The sequence below is a fragment of the Halichoerus grypus genome, unplaced genomic scaffold (assembly GCF_964656455.1).
Source record: "Halichoerus grypus unplaced genomic scaffold, mHalGry1.hap1.1 HAP1_SCAFFOLD_187, whole genome shotgun sequence".
NCBI lineage: Eukaryota > Metazoa > Chordata > Mammalia > Carnivora > Phocidae > Halichoerus > Halichoerus grypus.
This window is the reverse complement of record NW_027555114.1, coordinates 15,559-34,683: the sequence shown is the minus strand read 5'-3', so window position 1 is coordinate 34,683 and position 19,125 is coordinate 15,559. Positions and strand designations below refer to the sequence as shown.

Genomic DNA, 19,125 nt, shown 5'->3' with positions numbered 1-19,125 from the left:
AGGTGTGATAATTAAATGTTATAATCAAAGATTCACAATGTCAATTTTAACATGAAGAAATCGAGTCCTTTCACTTAAGGATATTTTGCTAGAACAAGAGTTTTTTTTTCCAACTTTTTCTTCTTCACACATTAGTATTTGGTAGTCAGCATTCAACAAATGTTTGTTAATCCATGAACATTATATTAATAACAGCAAAACATCTATTATACTGATTTTCCCAGGACCCATGAGAATATTGAAATATTTACCTAAGCATTTTGGTGGTGGTGACCACTGTCCATTTCTACATCTTATGGTCCTGTGTCCCTGAAGTACATAGAAGGCCTGGCATCTGTACTCTACTGATGATCCTGGAGCATATGTTGATGATGGGAATGAGGTAATGTCTCCATTGTCAATAGGTGGAGGAGGCCCACATTTTCCTTTAGAATCTAAAAAAAAAAATATTTATTTGATTTATTGAAAAACCAAAGAAAAACAGGTTAAAATAAATCAAATAAAAATATAGCACAATATTCAATATCAAGACTTGTGATTTCTGTTGACAGAAAGGATTCACTGAAGAAATTTTATTTTATTTTATTTTTTAAAGATTTTATTTGGGACGCCTGGGTGGCTTAGTCGGTTAAGCATCTGCTTTCAGCTTGGGTCATGATCCCGGGGTCCTGGGATCGAGTCCCACATTGTGCTCCTTGCTCAGCAGGGAGCCTGCTTCTCCCTCTGCCTGATGCTTCCCCTGCTTGTGCTCTCCCTCTCTCTCTCTGACAAATAAATAAATATTTATTTATTTGAGAGAGAGTCAGCGAGAGAGAGAGAGAGCACAAGCCCAGAGGGAGAGGCAAAGGGAGAAGCAGATTCCCCGCTGAGCAGAGAGCCCTGGGATCATGACCTGAGCCAAAGGCAGACGCTTAACCAACTGAGCCACCCACGCGCCCCCATTGAAGAAATTTTAATCACTTAAACTGAGAATTACAATTCTAAGGCTTTCCTTTTATCCCACATGAAAGCACACATGAAGCATTAACAAATATATCTGCTTTACGTATTCTGGTGTTAAAAAATGTTTTTCTTACTGAATAAATACTGGACAGATGGATAGCTAATGGAAACAAAGAAACTTTCTTGTTACATACAACATACTGCAGTGTCTATTGGATCTCTAGTAATTGTTTATTGATTTTCATTTATTTTACAAAAGGAACATCAACTTCTTTAATTAAAGTCAAAGAATTACACATTTGTATAATGGGAAAGAGAATTGCTGGCTTCCTGTTCTGGACATGATGAGGTAGAGACCTTTCAGCTTATTCCTTCTGCTCAGTATCACTAAAAATCCTGAACATATTATAAAAACCAACAAAAGAGATGGTGAAGGATGTAGAGAAGACGTCGATCTGATCAAAGGCCTTGGTATCCAAGGAATTATACTGCAGTGAGTTGTTTGGGTTTTCATGTTGCCTCCTATGGATCCTTGACTGGGCACTGAAGAAGACTGGAACCCAGAAATGATATCAAGTTCAGGGAAAAAAAACAGTTCCAAGAATTGTCTGCTCTCTTTAGCCAAAGGCTCAGGAAAGGAATATTCTAGCAAGATAGAAATATTTTTTTTTACAATACTTGAATTACTCCTGAAAAACGTAGAAGAAACCTTGATCAACTCTCTCCTCATGTTGATCAGAGACCAACAGTGATCAACAGAGGTCAAGGGTGGAACCTAGACTTCTATCCACAGTCAGGGAACAAGACACCTCTCCCCTTTCCATGGTGTCAGTGGAGGCCAAGTGGGAAGCCTGGACTTGCACTCTGCAGTAGTGGAGGCCTGGTAAATAAGAGATTTCAATAAAATCCAGAATCTTAAAACACAACACCCGAAATGTCTAGAATACAATTGAAAATCACTCATCATACCAAAGACCAGGAAAGTCTCAAAAGAGAAAAGATAATCAACAGATGACAACACTGCAATGACACAGATATTGGAATTATTTGACGATGGTTTTTAAAATTCCAGTGGGAATTATGGAACTGAAAAATATAATAATGGAATTTAAAAAAACCCAACCTTACTGGATGGGCTCAATCATTGATTACAGATGACAGAAGGATAAATAAATCTGAATATAGAATACAAATTATTCACTTTGAAAATAGACTGAAAACAAAACCAAAAAATCTTCCAGAAATACTGACTGAAAATTTCCCAAATTGGGCACAAGGCATAAACATTCATATTGAAAAAGCCAAACAGGACAAACCCAAAGAAATTCATGCCAAGATACATCACAGTCAAACTGAGGAAAACTAAAGAAAAAGAAAAAAAAATCTCAAAAGCAGCTACATATAAATTATGCAAACCTATAAGGAAAAAAGGATTCAAATGTCAGTGGGGTTCTCATCTGTGACCATCAAGCCAGAAAGAAGTGACAACATTTTTCAAGTGCTAGAAGAAAAGAACTGTCAGCCCTGAATGCTACATCCCATGATTCTATCCTTTAGGGTTTAAGGGAGAAAAGAAGATATTTTGGGACAAAGGAAAACAGAACATTTATCTCCAGCAGATCTATCTTTAAAGAATTGCTAAAGGAATTCTTCAAATATCAAGGAAAAGATAATAGAGAGAGGATTGAGACTTCATGAAGGAAGAAAAACAATGGACTGAAAAACTAAGGGTAAATATAATGGACTCTTTTTCCTAAGGAGTTTGTTAGGTTTGATGTTTGTGAAACATTATATCATTTGATATGGTGTTCAGTATATGTAGAAGAAATACTTAAGAAACATATGTTTGAAATGTGGGGAAAGTAGGGGTGCCTGGGGGGCTCAGTCAGTTGGTTAAGCATCCACTCTTGACTTTAGCTCAGATCATGATCTCAGGGTTGTGAGATTGAGCCCTGTGTCAGGCTCCGAGCTGGGTGTGGAGTCTGCTTAAGATTTTCTCTCTTCCTCTCCTTCTGCCACTCCACTCATTCACTCTCTCTCTCTTTCTCTCTCTACCAATAAATAAATAATAAATAAAATAAAATGTGGGGAGGGTGAATGGACCTAAGTGGAAGTAAGGTTTCCTCATTTCATTTGAAGTGGTAACATGTCAAAACCAGGGGGAGGGAGTGACAAGCATTATGTGCATCTTAATACCTTGAGCAACCACGGATAAAGCTATACAAAGAGATATGCTCCAAAACAACAAAGACATATCAAAATAAAATTATTTTAAAATGTTCCAAAAGTCCGCAGGCACGGCCAAAAAAGGAATGGGAGTGAGAAACAGAGGAAAGAAACGGAAGACAAATAATAAAATGGCTGACACAGCCCCTAATCTATCAATAATTATTTTAAGTGTAAATGGCTTAAATATTTCAGTTAAAAGACTGAAAATGGCAGAATGGATACATAAACAAGAGCCGACTATATGGCAACTGAAAGAAACTAACTTCAACATGAAAACATAGGTGGGCTCAAAGTAAAAGATTGGAAAATATATATGCCAGGCAAAAGCTGATTTGAAAAACAAGCAGCTATAATATCTCCTTTGTTGGGTCCTCTTATTTCCTAAACTCTAATTACTGGAGTGTCCTATGACCAAGTTCTCAGACTTTTTTTCTATATACACTAATTCTCTGGTTGAGCTCAGCTAGTAACCTACCTTTATATAATCCACATGCTGAAGAAGCCCAAATTTATATCAGATTCTATGAACATGCCCCAGTTGTTGATTGTGTGTCTCAAAGTGAAATTTCATAGAGCTGTCAAATGTCCTCAGCATATCATTTTTTAAAAAAGATTTTATTTATTTGTCAGAGAGAAAGAGAGAGAGCACAAGCAGGGGGAGCAGCAGACAGAGAGGGAAGCAGGTTCTGCTCTGACTGAGCCACTCAGTGCCCCCTCCCATATCTTTAATACATTTATTCCTCAGGAAATAACTAAGTATCTTAATGCTTAAGATAGAGAATTTTCTGGGTGCCTGGTGGCTCAGTTGATTAAATGTCTGACTCTTGATTTCTGCTCAGGTCATGATCTCAGGGTTGTGAGATCGAGCCCCACATCCGGCTCCGTGCTCAGTGTGGTGTCTGCTAAAGATTCTCTCTCTCCTTCCCCTCTGCCCCTCCCCCCACTGCTCGCACTCATGCTCACACTCTCTGTCTCTAAAAATAAAAATTAAAAAAAAAGAATTTTCCATGATTCCAACTGTCCTAATCTGGCCAAATCTTTCATAAAATAAATAGATAATATGACTATGCAGTCCACAAAAAGAAAAAATTGGATTTTAAGCACCATCATTTTATTTGAGATAAAAAAAGATTCCATAAGAACTATGTCATTATATATTTATATTGACATATCCAGTCCTTAATATATTCTCTAAAATTTGAGGGGAAATAAGATACTTTACCTGCACACTGAGGGGGTTGTGTCCAGGTCCCATTTAAACATATCACTTCTACTTCCCCAAACAGGTCAAAAGGTTTAATGCATTCATAACGGACGCTCTGACCAGGTAGATAACTAGGCTTCTCATTTAGTATAATAGCATTTTTCACTTTGGGTGGATTCTCACAGGAAATATCTGAATAGAAAGAAAAAAGTAGCATCTCTAACGTAATGATCATTTTGAGTAGCAAATCAATGAACAGGATTTCAAATATATCTGAAGGAGGATTTAAAATCAACAGTTTATCTGTCATGAAAGAGAGCCAATTTTAAGAAATTTACATATAAGATTGAAGAAAAAGAGATAAAGCAGTATCTTTTGATAAGATTTAAGCTTCTATGAAAATGAGAGTTTTTCTGGACATTTCCCATTTTTAGTAAAATCAATATTACAAATTACATAAATTCAATATAAACTTATAAACCACAAGACAATAATAATAAAAAGATTATTTGATGTCAGATTTTGGCTTACAATCATCCTGTTTATGAACGTAATTTTAGGACCTTAGAAAAATAAACACAGTAGGCACTTTCTTAGAGAATAAATGAAGAATTAACATACTTTGAAGAATACTATAGTTGAAGGAAAGATGATTAACTGAGGATCCAAACAGGAGATGTGGAAAAATAACAGAAAAATAAATGTATAATTTATAAGAACACTCTAATAATTTTTTTTTGCAAATTCTTTTTTTTAAAGATTTTATTTATTTATTTAATTGACAGAGAGAGAGAGAGAGAGAGAGACAGCGAGAGAGGGAACACAAGCAGGGGGAGCGGGAGAGGGAGAAGCAGGCTTCCCACTGAGCAGGGAGCCCGATGTGGGGCTCGATCCCAGGACCCTGGGATCATGACCTGAGCCGAAGGCAGTCGCTTAACCAACTGAGCCACCCAGGTGCCCCTTTTTTTTGCAAATTCTTAAAGACATTTCAATGAGTAATGTATAATTCACCAGTGAGATTCAGGTGGATGTAAAGGTAATAGCCTCTGGCTATGGTTCCTAAACTGGAGTATACATCGAATCCCTTGGAAATTGTTAAGACACTTCCAGGGTCGCAGTCTCAGAGTTTTTGACTCAACAGGTCTGAGTGAGCCGGTGAATTACATTTGCATTTCCAACAATCTCCCAGAAGATGCTGATGCTGCTATTCCAGAGACCATAGTTTGAGAACCGTTGGGCTTTAAGATTAACGACTGAGTACACAATTTCATCCCTTTATGTTAAAGTATAAACCTTCTTTGACCTGGCCTAAAAAATAATCTATGTCCATTGTTTAAATGATGTTAGAGGGAATTCTATATTCTATTACTTAAGGCATTTTGATAAATAGATTCTAAAATTTTATTGGAGTACCTTTGCATGTTGGCTTTCCTATCCATTGGCTCTTAATACACTGTACAAAATTGGGTCCATCCAATTGGTAATATTTTGGACATTCATAAGTCACTTTTTCTTTTTTTTTTTTAAAGATTTTATTTATTTATTTATTTATTTCACAGAGAGAGACAGTGAGAGAGGGAACACAAGCAGGGGGAGTGGGAGAGGGAGAAGCAGGCCCCCCGCCGAGCAGGGAGCCCGATGCGGGGCTCGATCCCAGGACCCTGGGATCATGACCTGAGCCGAAGGCAGACGCTTAACGACTGAGCCACCCAGGGGCCCCATAAGTCACTTTTTCTCCTGACTTATATGATTCCTTCATTAGGCCTATGGGTATGGCATTACCAAAATCGGGTAAGCCAAAACAGTCTGTTTCTGAAAGAAAAGAATATGTACTTGTTCAGTAAATCTTTTAAAATACATAATGACCAATAACTATAATGTAGAGTAATAGGTACACATCAAACCAATGAACACTGTTATAAGTTGAAAAAATGTGTTAGAAGTCTTCTGATTTAATTATATTGAGTAGTCCTATGTTTATCAAAAGTAAAACATGGGGATGATGATGTTGGAAGCCTGAAAAGATAGGGATACATGTAATGCTTGATATCACACTTCTTCCATTCAAATTCTTTTTTGCCCATACAAGCCACCTACATTATGTATGTATTTGTATTTTTTGTTTCTTCAAAATCTGTTACTTTTAATTATGTCAAATCTTAGAAAATTATATACTTATAAAGAGATAACTGATAAACTAACAGTAAATTGAATAATGATGAGATCACTGAGCAGGGACCAGCTGTGGTCCAGGAACGGAGATGAGGAGTCTGAGGACGTTTATCAGAGGATGTTGAATGTGCACACAAAGCAACGTGAAAGTGAAATAATTTGGGCTCATGCTGTCACACTTTTATTATTCCTAGGGTTATTAGTTCTCTACCAGACTCCACAACTTTCCAGAGATACCTTGTTAAATTCTAGAACTACTGCCTGGTTTCATATTTGTACCATTTATGTTCTGAATTAAGAATATTGATCAACCTTAGAGTAAAATTAAATGCACTATACTTATGCATTTTGGTGGATGGGACCATTTTCCTCCTAAACATTTTATAGATGCAGATCCATTAGTTCCAAAACCTTCGACACATTCATACACTATTTCTTCTCCATACTGGTAAGTGTCTGATTTGTGAAGTGGAATACTATGTAGAACCACATATTCTGGTGGTGCACAAGGAAGCCCTAAAAAAAAAAAGAAAGAAAGAAAAAGAAAGAAAGAAAGAAAGAAAGAAAGAAAGAAAGAAAGAATGACTCCATGTTTTATTAACTCTGAAATTTATTTTTATGTACTGGTTGCCATATTTGGCAATATTATTTGAAAAGGAATGATAACACAGGAGCTACAGTCATAACACAAAGAAGGTGCACAAATGCTTCCTAATAGCACCATTCTTATGTGTCCAGCTGGCAACCAGAGCAAGAGCTTGAAACTAAAAATGTCAATATATTATCAGCTGTAGCAAATTCTCTCTAGATATGTCTCCGGAGGCAAGGGAAATAAAAGCAAAAATAAACTACTGGGACTACATCAAAATAAAAAGCTTCTGAACAGGAGCAAGATGGCAGAGGAGTAGGAGACCTGGATTTCCTCTGGTCTCAGGAATTCAGCTGGATAGGGATCAAACCATTCTGAACACCTACGAACTCAATAGGAGATCGAAGAAAGGAATAGCAACAACTCTCTGAACAGAAAAGCGACCACTTTCTGGAAGGTAGGACGTGCAGAGAAGTGAATCCGAGGCGATATTCGGGAGGATAGACGGCGGGGGAGGGGGCCTCCGTCAGCCTTTTCTGGCAAGTGATAGAGCAGCGGAGCACAAAATCGGAACTTTTAGAAGTCTGCTCCGCTGAGGGACGTCGCTCCAGTGGCTAAGCGGGGGGTGGAACCCTCGTGGGACAGTGTGGTCTCAGGACCCTCGGGGTCACAGAAAGACCAGGGGTCCCTGAGTGCGGCAGAGCTCCCAGGTATTGGAGAGGGGAAGCTGGCTGCAGGGACGGAGCTGAGGAGCGGGCTCTCACCTCGGGGTTGCCATAAACCATGATCTGGGGTATAATCAGGCCACTGCTCCTCCAGCAGGGACCCAACAAGTGGCAGATCCGGGGAGACTCCCCTTCCTCCCCCAGGAGGAGTGGTGCAAGAGCACACTACAGGGATCTGCTGGGTTTGGAGACTCCCACAGGGTCGGGTGCCAGAGATAGAAATGCTCAGTCACAGGCCAGGTGAGCACGGAGTGCAGCCGGGTACCAGGGAGACGGGAGTGACTGACTGCTTTTCTCTGACGGGTCACTGAGGAGCGGGGCCCCGAGTTCTCGGCTCCTCTGGGGTGGAGATTGGGAGGCCACCATTTTCACTCTCGGCCTCCAAAGCTGTACGGAAAGCTTGCAGGGAACAAAAGCTCCCGAGAGCAAACCCGAGCAGATTACTTAGCCAGACTGGGCAAGGGCAGGGCAATTCCACCTCCAGCAAAGACATTTGGGAACCATGGCAACAGGCCCCTCCTCCAGAAGATCAGCAAGGACAGCCAGCCAAGACCAAGTTTACCAATCAATGAGAACAGCAGAACTCGAGAGCTAGGGGAATACTGCACATAGAATTCATGGCTTTTTTACCATGATTCTTTAGTCTTTCAAAGTTAATTTTTTTTAACTGTCTTTTTTTTTAAAATTTTTCTTTTTCCCTTTTTTGGCCAACATCTTATCAATCCCTTTTTTAAAAAATTTTTATTTTTCATTTTTAGAGTCATATTCTATCCCTTCATAGTAGTTACCCTTATTTTTGGCATATATATATGTTGCTCTCTCTTTTAAACTTTTGAGATATAGTTTCTTCTAACAGATCAAAATATACCCTAAATCTTTAGTGTATGGCTTTGTTCTTGTATCCTGCCTGATGACATTCTCTCCCCCAGCTTTTTTTTAAATGCTCTTCTTTCTTTTTTCAAAGAACTTCTTATCTTATCAATTCCTTCTATAAAATTTTTTATAACTTTCATCTTTACAGTCATATTCCATCCCTTCATCATATCAACCCTTATTTTTGTACATATATAAGTTTTTCTTTCTTTAAAATTTTGGGAGGCACTTTCATCTAACAGACCAAAATACACCCAAAATCTAGTGTGTGGCGCTGATCTATGCACCAGGCTGATCATATTTTATCATATTCTGTTTTTTTTGTTTTGTTCTGTTTTTGTTTGTTTTTATCTTCTTCTTTTTCTTTTTTTTTCTTTTCTTTTCTCTTTCTTTCCCTTTCTTTTCCCTTGGTTTCAGGTCTTTTCTGATTTGTTTAGAGTATATTTTCCAGGGACATTGTTACCTGTTAGCATTTTGTTCTCTCACTCGTCTATTCTCCTCTGGACAAAATGACAAGATGGAAAAAAATCCAGGAGGCACAGAGAACCCCTCTCAAAATCAATAAAAATAGGTCAACACCCCGACATCTAATAGTAAAACTTACGAGTCTCAGAGACAAAGAGAAAATCCTGAAAGCAGCTCGGGAGAAGAGATCTGTAACCTACAATGGTAGAAACATTAGATTGGCAACAGACCTATCCACAGAGACCTGGCAGGCCAGAAAGGACTGGCATGATATATTCAGAGCACTAAATGAGAAAAACATGCAGCCAAGAATACTATATCCAGCTAGGCTGTCATTGAAAATAGAAGGAGAGATAAAAAGCTTCCAGGACAAACAAAAACTAAAGGAATTTGCAAACACGAAACCAGCCCTACAAGAAATCTTGAAAGGGGTCCTCTAAGCAAAGAGAGAGCCTAAAAGCAACATAGACCAGAAAGGAACACAGACAATATACAGTAACAGTCACCTTACAGGCAATACAATGGCACTAAATTCCTATCTTTCAATAGTTACCCTGAATGTAAATGGGCTAAATGCCCCAATCAAAAGACACAGGCTATCAGATTGGATTAAAAAACAAGACCCATCGATTTGCTGTCTGCCAGAGACTCATTTTAGACCCAAAGACACTCCCAGATTGAAAGTGAGTGGGTGGAAAACCATTTACCATGCTAATGGACACCCAAAGAAAGCTGGGGTGGCAATCCTTAGATCAGACAAATTAGATTTTAAACCAAAGACTGTAATAAGAGATGAGGAAGGACACTATATCCTACTTAAAGGGTCTATCCAACAAGAAGATCTAACAATTGTAAATATCTATGCCCCTAACATGGGAGCAGCCAATTATATAAGCCAATTAATAACAAAAAGGAACACACTGACAACAGTACAATAATAGTGGGGGACTTTAACACCCCCGTCACTGAAATGGACAGATCATCTATGCAAAAGATCAACAAGGAAATAAAGACTTTAAGTGACACACTGGACCAAATGGACTTCACAGACATATTCAGAACATTCCATCCCAAAGCAACGGAATACACATTCTTCTCTAGTGCCCATGGAACATTCTCCAGAACAGATCACATCCTAGGTCACAAATCAGGTCTCAACCAGTACCAAAAGATTGGGATCATTCCCTGCCTATTTTTGGACCACAATGCTTTGAAACTAGAACTCAATCACAAGAGGAAAGTCAGAAAGAACTCAAATACATGGAGATTAAAGAGCATCCTACTGAAGAATGAATGGGTCAACTAGGAAATTAAAGAAGAATTAAAAAAATTCATGGAAACCAATGAAAATGAAAACACAACTATTCAAAATCTTTGGGATGCAGCAAAGGCAGTCCTAAGAGGAAAATATATAGCATACAAGCCTTTCTCAAGAAACAAGAAAGGTCTCAAATACACAAGGTAACCCTACCCCTAAAGGAGCTAGAGAAAAAACAGCAAATAAAGCCTAAACGAAGCAGGAGAAGAGAAATAATAAAGGTCAGAGGAGAAATCAATGAAATAGAAACCAAAAGAACAGTAGAACTGATCAATGAAACTAGGAGCTGGTTCTTTGAAAGAATTAACAAGATTGATAAACCCCTGGCCAGACTTATCAAAAAGAATATAGAAATGACCCAATCAACAAAATCATGAATGAAAGAGGAGAGATCACAACGAACACCAAAGAAATACAAACAATTATAAGAACATATTATGAGCAACTCTATGCCAGCAAATTAGGTAACCTGGAAGAAATGGATGCATTCCTAGAGATGTATCAACTACCAAAGCTTAAGCAGGAAGAAACAGAAAACCTGAACAGACCTATAACCACTAAGGAAATTGAAGCAGTCATCAAAAATTTCCCAACAAACAAAGGCCCAGGTCCAGATGGCTTCCCAGGGGAATTCTACCAAACATTTAAAGAAGAATTAATATCTATTCTTCTGAAACTGTTCCAAAAACTAGAAATGGAAGGAAAACTTCCAAACTCGTTTTATGAGGCCACCATTACCTTGATCCCCAAACCAGACAAAGACCCCATCCAAAAGGAGAATTACAGACCAATATCCTTGATGAACATGGATGCAAAAATTCTCACCAAAATACTAGCCAATAGGATCCAACAGTACATTAAAAGGATTATTCACCACGACCAAGTGGGATTGATCCCTGGGCTGCAAGGTTGGTTCAACATCCACAAATCAATCAATGTGATACAATACATTAACAAAAGAAAGAACAAGAATCATATGATCCTCTTAATAGATGCAGAAAAAGCATTTGACAAAGTACAGCATCCTTTCTTGATCAAAACTCTTCAGAGTATAGGCATAGAGGGTACATACCTCAATATCATAAAAGCCATCTATGAAAAACCCACAGCCAATGTCATTCTCAATGGGGAAAAACAGAGTTTTCCCCCTAAGGTCAGGAATGTGGCAGGGATGTCCACTATCACCACTGCTATTCAACATAGTATTAGAAGTCCTAGCCACAGCAATCAGAAAACAAAAAGAAATAAAAAGCAACCAAATGGCAAAGAATAAGTCAAACTCTCACTGTTTGCAGATGATATGATACTTTATGTGGAAAACCCAAAAGACTCCACCCCAAATTGCTAGAACTCATCCAGGAATTCAGTAAAGTGGCAGGATATAAAATCAATGCACAGAAATCAGTGGCATTCCTATACACCAACAACAAGACAGAAGAAAGAGAAATGAAGGAGTCGATCCCATTTACAATTGCACCCAAAACCCTAAGATACCTAGGAATAAATCTAACCAAAGAGGCAAAGGATCTATACTCAGAAAACTATAAAATACTCATGAAAGAAATTGAGGAGGACACAAAGAAATGGAAAAACGTTCCATGCTCATGGATTGGAAGAACAAATATTGTGAAGATGTCAATGCTACCTAGAGCAATCTACACATTCAATGCAATCCCCATCAAAATACCATTCACTTTTTTCAAAGAAATGGAACAAATAATCCTAAAATTTGTATGGAACCAGAAAAGACCCCGCATAGCCAGAGGAATGTTGAAAAAGAAAAGCAAAGCTGGCGGCATCACAATTCCGGACTTCCAGCTCTATTACAAAGCTGTCATCATCAAGACTGTATGGTACTGGCACAAAAACAGACACATAGATCAATGGAACAGAATAGAGAGCCCAGAAATGGACCCTCAACTCTATGGTCAACGAATCTTTGACAAAGCAGGAAAGAATGTCCAATGGAAAAAAGAGAGTCTCTTCAACAAATGGTGTTGGGAAAGTTGACAGCCACATGCGGAAGAATGAAACTGGGCCATTTCCTTACACCACACACAAAAATAGACTCCAAATGGTTGAAAGACCTAAATGTGAGACACGAGTCCATCAAAATCCTAACGGAGAACACAGGCAGCAACCTCTTTGACCTCAGCCGCAGCAACTTCTTCCTAGAAACATCGCCAAAGGCAAGGGAAGCAAGGGCAAAAATGAACTATTGGGACTTCATCAAGATAAAAAGCTTTTGCACAGCAAAAGAAAAAGTCAACAAAACCAAAAGACAACTGATAGAATGGGAGAAGATATTTGCAAATGACATATCAGATAAAGGGCTAGTATCCAAAATCTATAAAGAACTTATCAAACTCAACACCCAAAGAACAAAGAATCCAATCAAGAAATGGGCAGAAGACATGAACAGACATTTTTCCAAAGAAGACATCCAAATGGCCAACAGACACATGAAAAAGTGTTCAATATCGCTCGGCATCAAGGAAATCCAAATCAAAACCTCAATGAGATACCACCTCACACCAGTCAGAATGGCTAAAATTAACAAGTCAGGAAATGACAGATGTTGGCGGGGATGCGGAGAAAGGGGAACCCTCCTCCACTGTTGGTGGGAATGCAAGCTGGTGCAGCCACTCTGGAAAACAGTATGGAGGTTCCTCAAAAAGTTGAAAATAGAGCTACCATATGATCCAGCAATTGCACTACTGGGTATTTACCCCAAAGATACAAAAGTAGGGACCCGAAAGGGTACGTGCACCCCGATGTTTATAGCAGCAATGTCCACAATAGCCAAACTGTGGAAAGAGCCAAGATGTCCATCGACAGATGAATGGATAAAGAAGATGTGGTATATATATACAATGGAATATTATGCAGCCATCAAAAGGAATAAGATCTTGCCATTTGCAACGACGTGGATGGAACTGGAGGGTATTATGCTGAGCGAAATAAGTCAAACAGAGAAAGACATGTATCCTATGACCTCACTGATATGAGGAATTCTTAATCTCAGGAAACAAACTGAGGGTTGCTGGAGTGGGGGGTGGGGTGGGAGGGATGGGGTGACTGGGTGATGGACACTGGGGAGGGTATGTGTTCTGGTAAGCGCTGTGAATTGTGCAAGACTGTTGAATCTCAGATCTGTACCTCTGAAACAAATAATGCAATATATGTTAAGAAAGAAAAAAAGAAGAAGAAGAATGTAGCAGGAGGGGAAGAATGAAGGGGGGGAAATCGGAGGGGGAGAAGAACCATGAGAGACGATGGACTCTGAAAAACAAACTGAGGGTTCTAGAGGGGAGGGGGTTGGGAGGATGGGTTAGCCTGGTGATGGGTATTGAGGAGGGCACGTTCTGCATGGAGCACTGGGTGTTATGCACAAACAATGAATCATGGAACACTAAATCTAAAACTAATGATGTAATGTATGGGGATTAACATAACAATAAAAAAATTAAAAAAAAAAGAAGAAAATAATGTACTGAAATAAAAAAAAAGTCTCAATTTTTGCTAACACTATACTAGAATGATGTTAATAAAGGTTTAAATAATTCATCTCAAATGTTATACTGTGTTATGTAGCCAGCTACCTTAAAGCTTTAAAAAAGAAAACAAAACTAACTAGTGAAAAAAGAGACAGACATGTTCTCTTCTATAATAAGAGTGTTTTAATGGGTAACTGATTACAATTTAGTATAAAATGAGTTCGATATGGGAACAACTTTTATCATTTTTTTCCTGTGGCTGGTGCCCATAGTAAGCATGGAAATTGAAAAAAATAAGGAAGTGAAAACGGTAGAAATGGATATTCAAATATCCACTTTACTTAAAGTGATGCTAAATATCAGTTCAAAATATCAGTGTGTAGCTTTGGAGTATAAGATAAACTGAGCAAACTGTTCTTAGAAAATCTTCATAAATACCTAGGGACAGGGAAATCTTTCAACACAGCTGCATTTGGTACCGCCTAGAAGCATTTCTGTCTCCATTAATTAGATGTTTATGAAGATTTCCTAAGGCAGAGGATTTGTTAGAAGTGGACCTACCCTGGATTATCAAACATGTAAATTCTACAGGTTAAATTAAAATTATGCGCTATGGACCCAGATCTTGACTTAAAAACATAACTTTTATGTCTAGGAAAAAAGGCTGACATAAAAGTTTAATCACCTAAAAACAGGTACATAGGCACAAAGATGTCAGCCAAAAATAAATGAGTTTATAGGAGAATACACATAAGTCTCCCTATCTAGTTTCCAAATCACAAAATGTTTTATTTTATTTAATTAATTAATTAAATCACAGGATGTTTTAAAGTGGAAGAAAACTTGAACTGAAAGATAGACTGATATTCCACCCTACAAGTGATTAATCTTAAGAGTAAAAAAAATTATATATTTTTTCATTTATCTTTTCAAATGGGAACCACCTCAGCCCCTCCCCCCAGAAAAGATTTAAGTTAAAATAAACTTTTGCACAACGATCATGAGGAAAATGAATATGAACATAAAATTACTCACTAATACATGAGGGTTGAGGTGACCATCCACTTTGCAGACATGTAATTGATCCTGAAGTTTTACCATCTGGTGTTACATATCCTGGTTTACACTGATATTGTGTTTCTTTATTCAAGGGATATGCAAATTCAGATTCAGAAAAAAATCCATTTTCGATTGTTATATCTGATTTTAAACATCTTTCTGAAAGGGAGACAGTATAAGGAAAAGATAAGCGTGTAAATAAGCATTTTTATAAAGACTCAAATAATATAACAATATAAAAAATAAGGAGTCATTTATAAATGAAAACCCAGAAAATCCAAGTCACCCAAATTCTTGTGACAGAGAAAATAAGCTATGAGTTTCCAAAGATATTAAGTCAGGATAGTTCATTAAAATTTTTTTTTTGGAATGAAGAAGCAAAATTTAGAATGCTCAGAATCCCTTCTAGGAAATTATTAGAAATTTGTTTGTCTAATGGATCTGGAATCCTACAGCATGCCAGAACGATACTGGCAATGGATCCTTTCCAGGCACTTGTTTTAAATATTGTGTACTCAGGATCTCTTTAGCAACCCCAGCATTCAGTTAACTAATTGGGTTATCTCAGATCAGGTGATGATGTCAGAGAGTTTGCTACCATAGCTACCACAGCTCTGAGAATTTGACATGTCTGTCATCATAACTGGGTGTTTAAAACCATATGGATACATGGAGTTCGATGGATCTGACACAGATCAACACATTACATTCATTTATCTTCTAAGACCAAAATGATGATCCTCAAATTATGTATAACTTAACTTGAAACAATAAAGAAGACTCTGTCAGTTACCAGGTCTCTTCACAAAATTCAGCTTTATTTATTGACTAGCCCATGGATAAAGAAGAAATCAAAGGAGAAAACATGAAATATATATTTTTTCATAATTGGTAATTTTATTCCTTCACTTGGGGCACCTAGTAGACTGCACATGGGATACTTGGAGTATTAAACACTCAGGATATGGAATTAAAGTATATAATCTTTAAAAGAAAAAAAAGACATTAAAGCAGCGCCTGGGTGGCTCAGTCGGTTGAGCATCTGACTTTTGTTCTCAGCTCAGGTCTCGATCTCAGGGCTGCGAGTTCAAGCCTGGTGTTGGGCTCCACACTGGGTATGGAGCTTACTTAAAAAATAAAAAAAAAAATAAATAAAAAGATATTAAGTCTTTTGAATTAAATGATAAAAAACATTTTAAATAAAATTTTGTGAGATGATACTAAAGTAGTGCTGAGAGGGAAATTTTACCATTATATAGATATAATAGAAAAGAATACGGGCGCCTGGGTGGCTCAGTCGTTAAGTGTCTGCCTTTAGCTCAGGTCATGATCCCGGGGTCCTGGGATCGAGCCCCGCATCGGGCTCCCTGCTCCACGGGAAGCCTGCTTCTCCCTCTCCCATTCTCCCTGCTTGTGTTCCTGCTCTCGATGTCTCTCTCTGTCAAATAAATAAATAAAACCTTAAAAAAAAAAAAAAAGAAAGAATAGACTATATATCACCTCACTGTTTTGCTTTAAGAAATTAGAAAAAGAAAACCCAACATGGGCATAAACTTGAAAAATAGACTGTTGTTAGTGAGATGGTGGAATAGGATGTTTTATTATTCTCTATTTGATTTATTTCTGTTCTAATCTTTATTATTTCCTCCCTTCTAACTTCGGGCTTGGTCTGTTTTTCTAGTTCCTTGAGGTAAAAAGTTAGGTTGTTTATATAAGATCTTCTATTTTAATGTAGGCATTTGTCACTGAAAACTTCCCTCTTCCCACTGCTTTTGCAGCTTCTATAAATTTTGTTACATTGTGTTTTTGTTTTCATTTGTCTCAAGATATTTTTAAAAATTCTCTTGCGCTTTCTTCTTTGACCCAATTGTTTGAGAGTGTGCTGTTCTCTTTCCATGTATTTGTGAATTTTCCCATTCTTTTTGCTGTTACTGATTTCTAGTTTTACTCCATTGTGGTTGAGAAAGATACTGTATAGAATCTTTCATGTGCAGTCGAGGAGAATGTACACTGTTGGGTGGAAAATTCTGTATATATCTATTAGGTCCATTTTGTTTATATTGTTGTTCAAATCTAGAGCTTCTTTCCTGAATTTCTGTCTGGGTGTTCTATCCATTATTCAAAGTGGGGTAATGAAGTCTCCTAATATTATTGTATTGCTGTCAATTTCTCCTCTTTAGATCTGTCAATATTTGCTTTATATATTTAGGAGTTCCAATGTTGGATCCACGTATGTTGAAAATTGCTACATCTTCCTGTTGAATTGACTCTTTTATTATTATATAATGACCTTCTTTGTCTCCAGAGACAGTTTTAGACATAAAGTCCATTTCTTTTTCTGATAGAAGTATAGCCACTCCAACATTCTTTGGTTGCCATTCACATGGAATATCTTTTTCCATTCCTTCACTTTTAGCCTATTGTGTCTTTAAACCTAAAGTGAGTTCTTGTTTTTTACCTATTCAGGTACTGTATTCCTTTTAATAGACTTAATCCATCTACATTTAAAGGGATTATTGATAGGTGAACACTCACTATTCACATTTGGCTAATTGTCTTCTGTTTTGCAATTGTTTTTCAATCTCTTCCACTTTTGATGACTTTCTTTGCTATTTGATTATGTTTTACAGTTACTTATTTTGATTTTTATCTCATCTTTTGTATGTCTATTATAGGTTTTCCTTCCTACTTTATTGAAGTATAATTGATAAAATTGTATATATAAAGTGTACAATGAGATGACTTGGTACACATATACATTTGGAAATGATTTTCAAAATCGCATTAATCACCTCACATACTTTTTTTTTTTGTAGCTGGAATGCTTATGATCCACTCTCTCCGCAAACTTGAGCTATACAATACATTATTACTAACTGCAGTCATCATGCTGTACATTAGATCTTCAGAATTATTCATCTTATAGCCTTGGACCAGCATCTCCTCATTCCCCCCATCTGCAAGCCCCTGATAATTACCATTCTACTCTCTGCTTCTATGAATTTGACCTTTTCTTTTTTTCTTTTTTGACTTTATATACAAGTTTAATCATGAAGTGTTTGTCTAACTCTGGCTTATTATGTTTAACATAATGTCCTCTAGGTTCGACAATGTTGTAAATAGCAAGATTTTCTTTTTTCTCATGGTTGGATAATATTCCATTATATATAGATATAATCTCACATCTTCCTTATCCATTAATGGACACTTAGGTTGTTTCTATATGTTGGTTATTGGGAATAAAGCTACAATGAACAGGAGGGTGCAGATATTTCTTCAAGATACTGATTTCATTTCCTTCAGATATATACCCAGAAATGGGATTGCTGTATAATATGGTAGTTCTATTAAATTTTTGAGGAACTTGCATATTGTTTTCCATAGGCCTATAACAAATTACATTCCCACCCTAAGCATACAAGAGTTTCCTTTTTCCACATTCTCACCAACACTTGTTATCTCTTGTCTTTTTGATAAAGGCCATTTTAACAGGTATGAGGTGATAGTTCATTGTGGTTTTGATTTGCATATGCCTGATGATTAGTGATTTTGAGTACCAATTGGCCATTTGCATGTATTCTTCAGAAAAATGTCTATTCAGATCTTTGCCCATTTTTAATTGGATTGGAATTTTTTTGCTATTGAGTTGTATAAGTTGTGATATATATCACAACTTATAGTGCATCAGATCTATGGTTTGCAAATATTTTCTCCCATTCCATAGGTTGCCTTTTCATTTTGTTGATTTGAGTAGAAGCTTTTTCATTTGATATAGTTTTGTTTACTTCAGCTTTTGCTGTCTGTGTTTTGATGTCATATCCAAAAAATATCATCGCCAAGACCAATGTCAAGAAGATATTTTCCTATGTATCTTCTAGGACTTCTAGAGTTTAAAGTCATATTTAAGTCATCTAGAGTTAATTTTCATCAGTGGTTTAATATTGTGGTTTCATTTTTTTTGCTTGTGCTGAAGACGCTACTTTCTTCATGTGTATACTTGGCACCATTATCTAATTTTAATTAAGGATATATGTGTGACTTTATTTCTGGCT

The 19,125-nt window shown here is 37.2% G+C and overlaps 1 protein-coding gene across 1 annotated transcript in view; it reads right to left on the bottom strand.

Moving 5' to 3' along the window:
- Positions 1–145: 145 nt before the first annotated feature.
- Positions 146–19,125, bottom strand: part of LOC144380806 (complement factor H-like) — a 33,435-nt gene continuing 14,455 nt past the window's right edge. Inside the window, exons 5-10 of the mRNA XM_078065596.1 lie at positions 15,050–15,232; positions 6,887–7,063; positions 6,112–6,187; positions 5,789–5,889; positions 4,394–4,567; positions 146–434 (exon numbers count right to left, since the gene is read on the bottom strand). Of these exons, the coding sequence (XP_077921722.1) occupies positions 181–434; positions 4,394–4,567; positions 5,789–5,889; positions 6,112–6,187; positions 6,887–7,063; positions 15,050–15,232 (965 nt within the window). The 3' untranslated portion in view covers positions 146–180. The remainder of the gene's footprint in view (positions 435–4,393; positions 4,568–5,788; positions 5,890–6,111; positions 6,188–6,886; positions 7,064–15,049; positions 15,233–19,125) is intronic.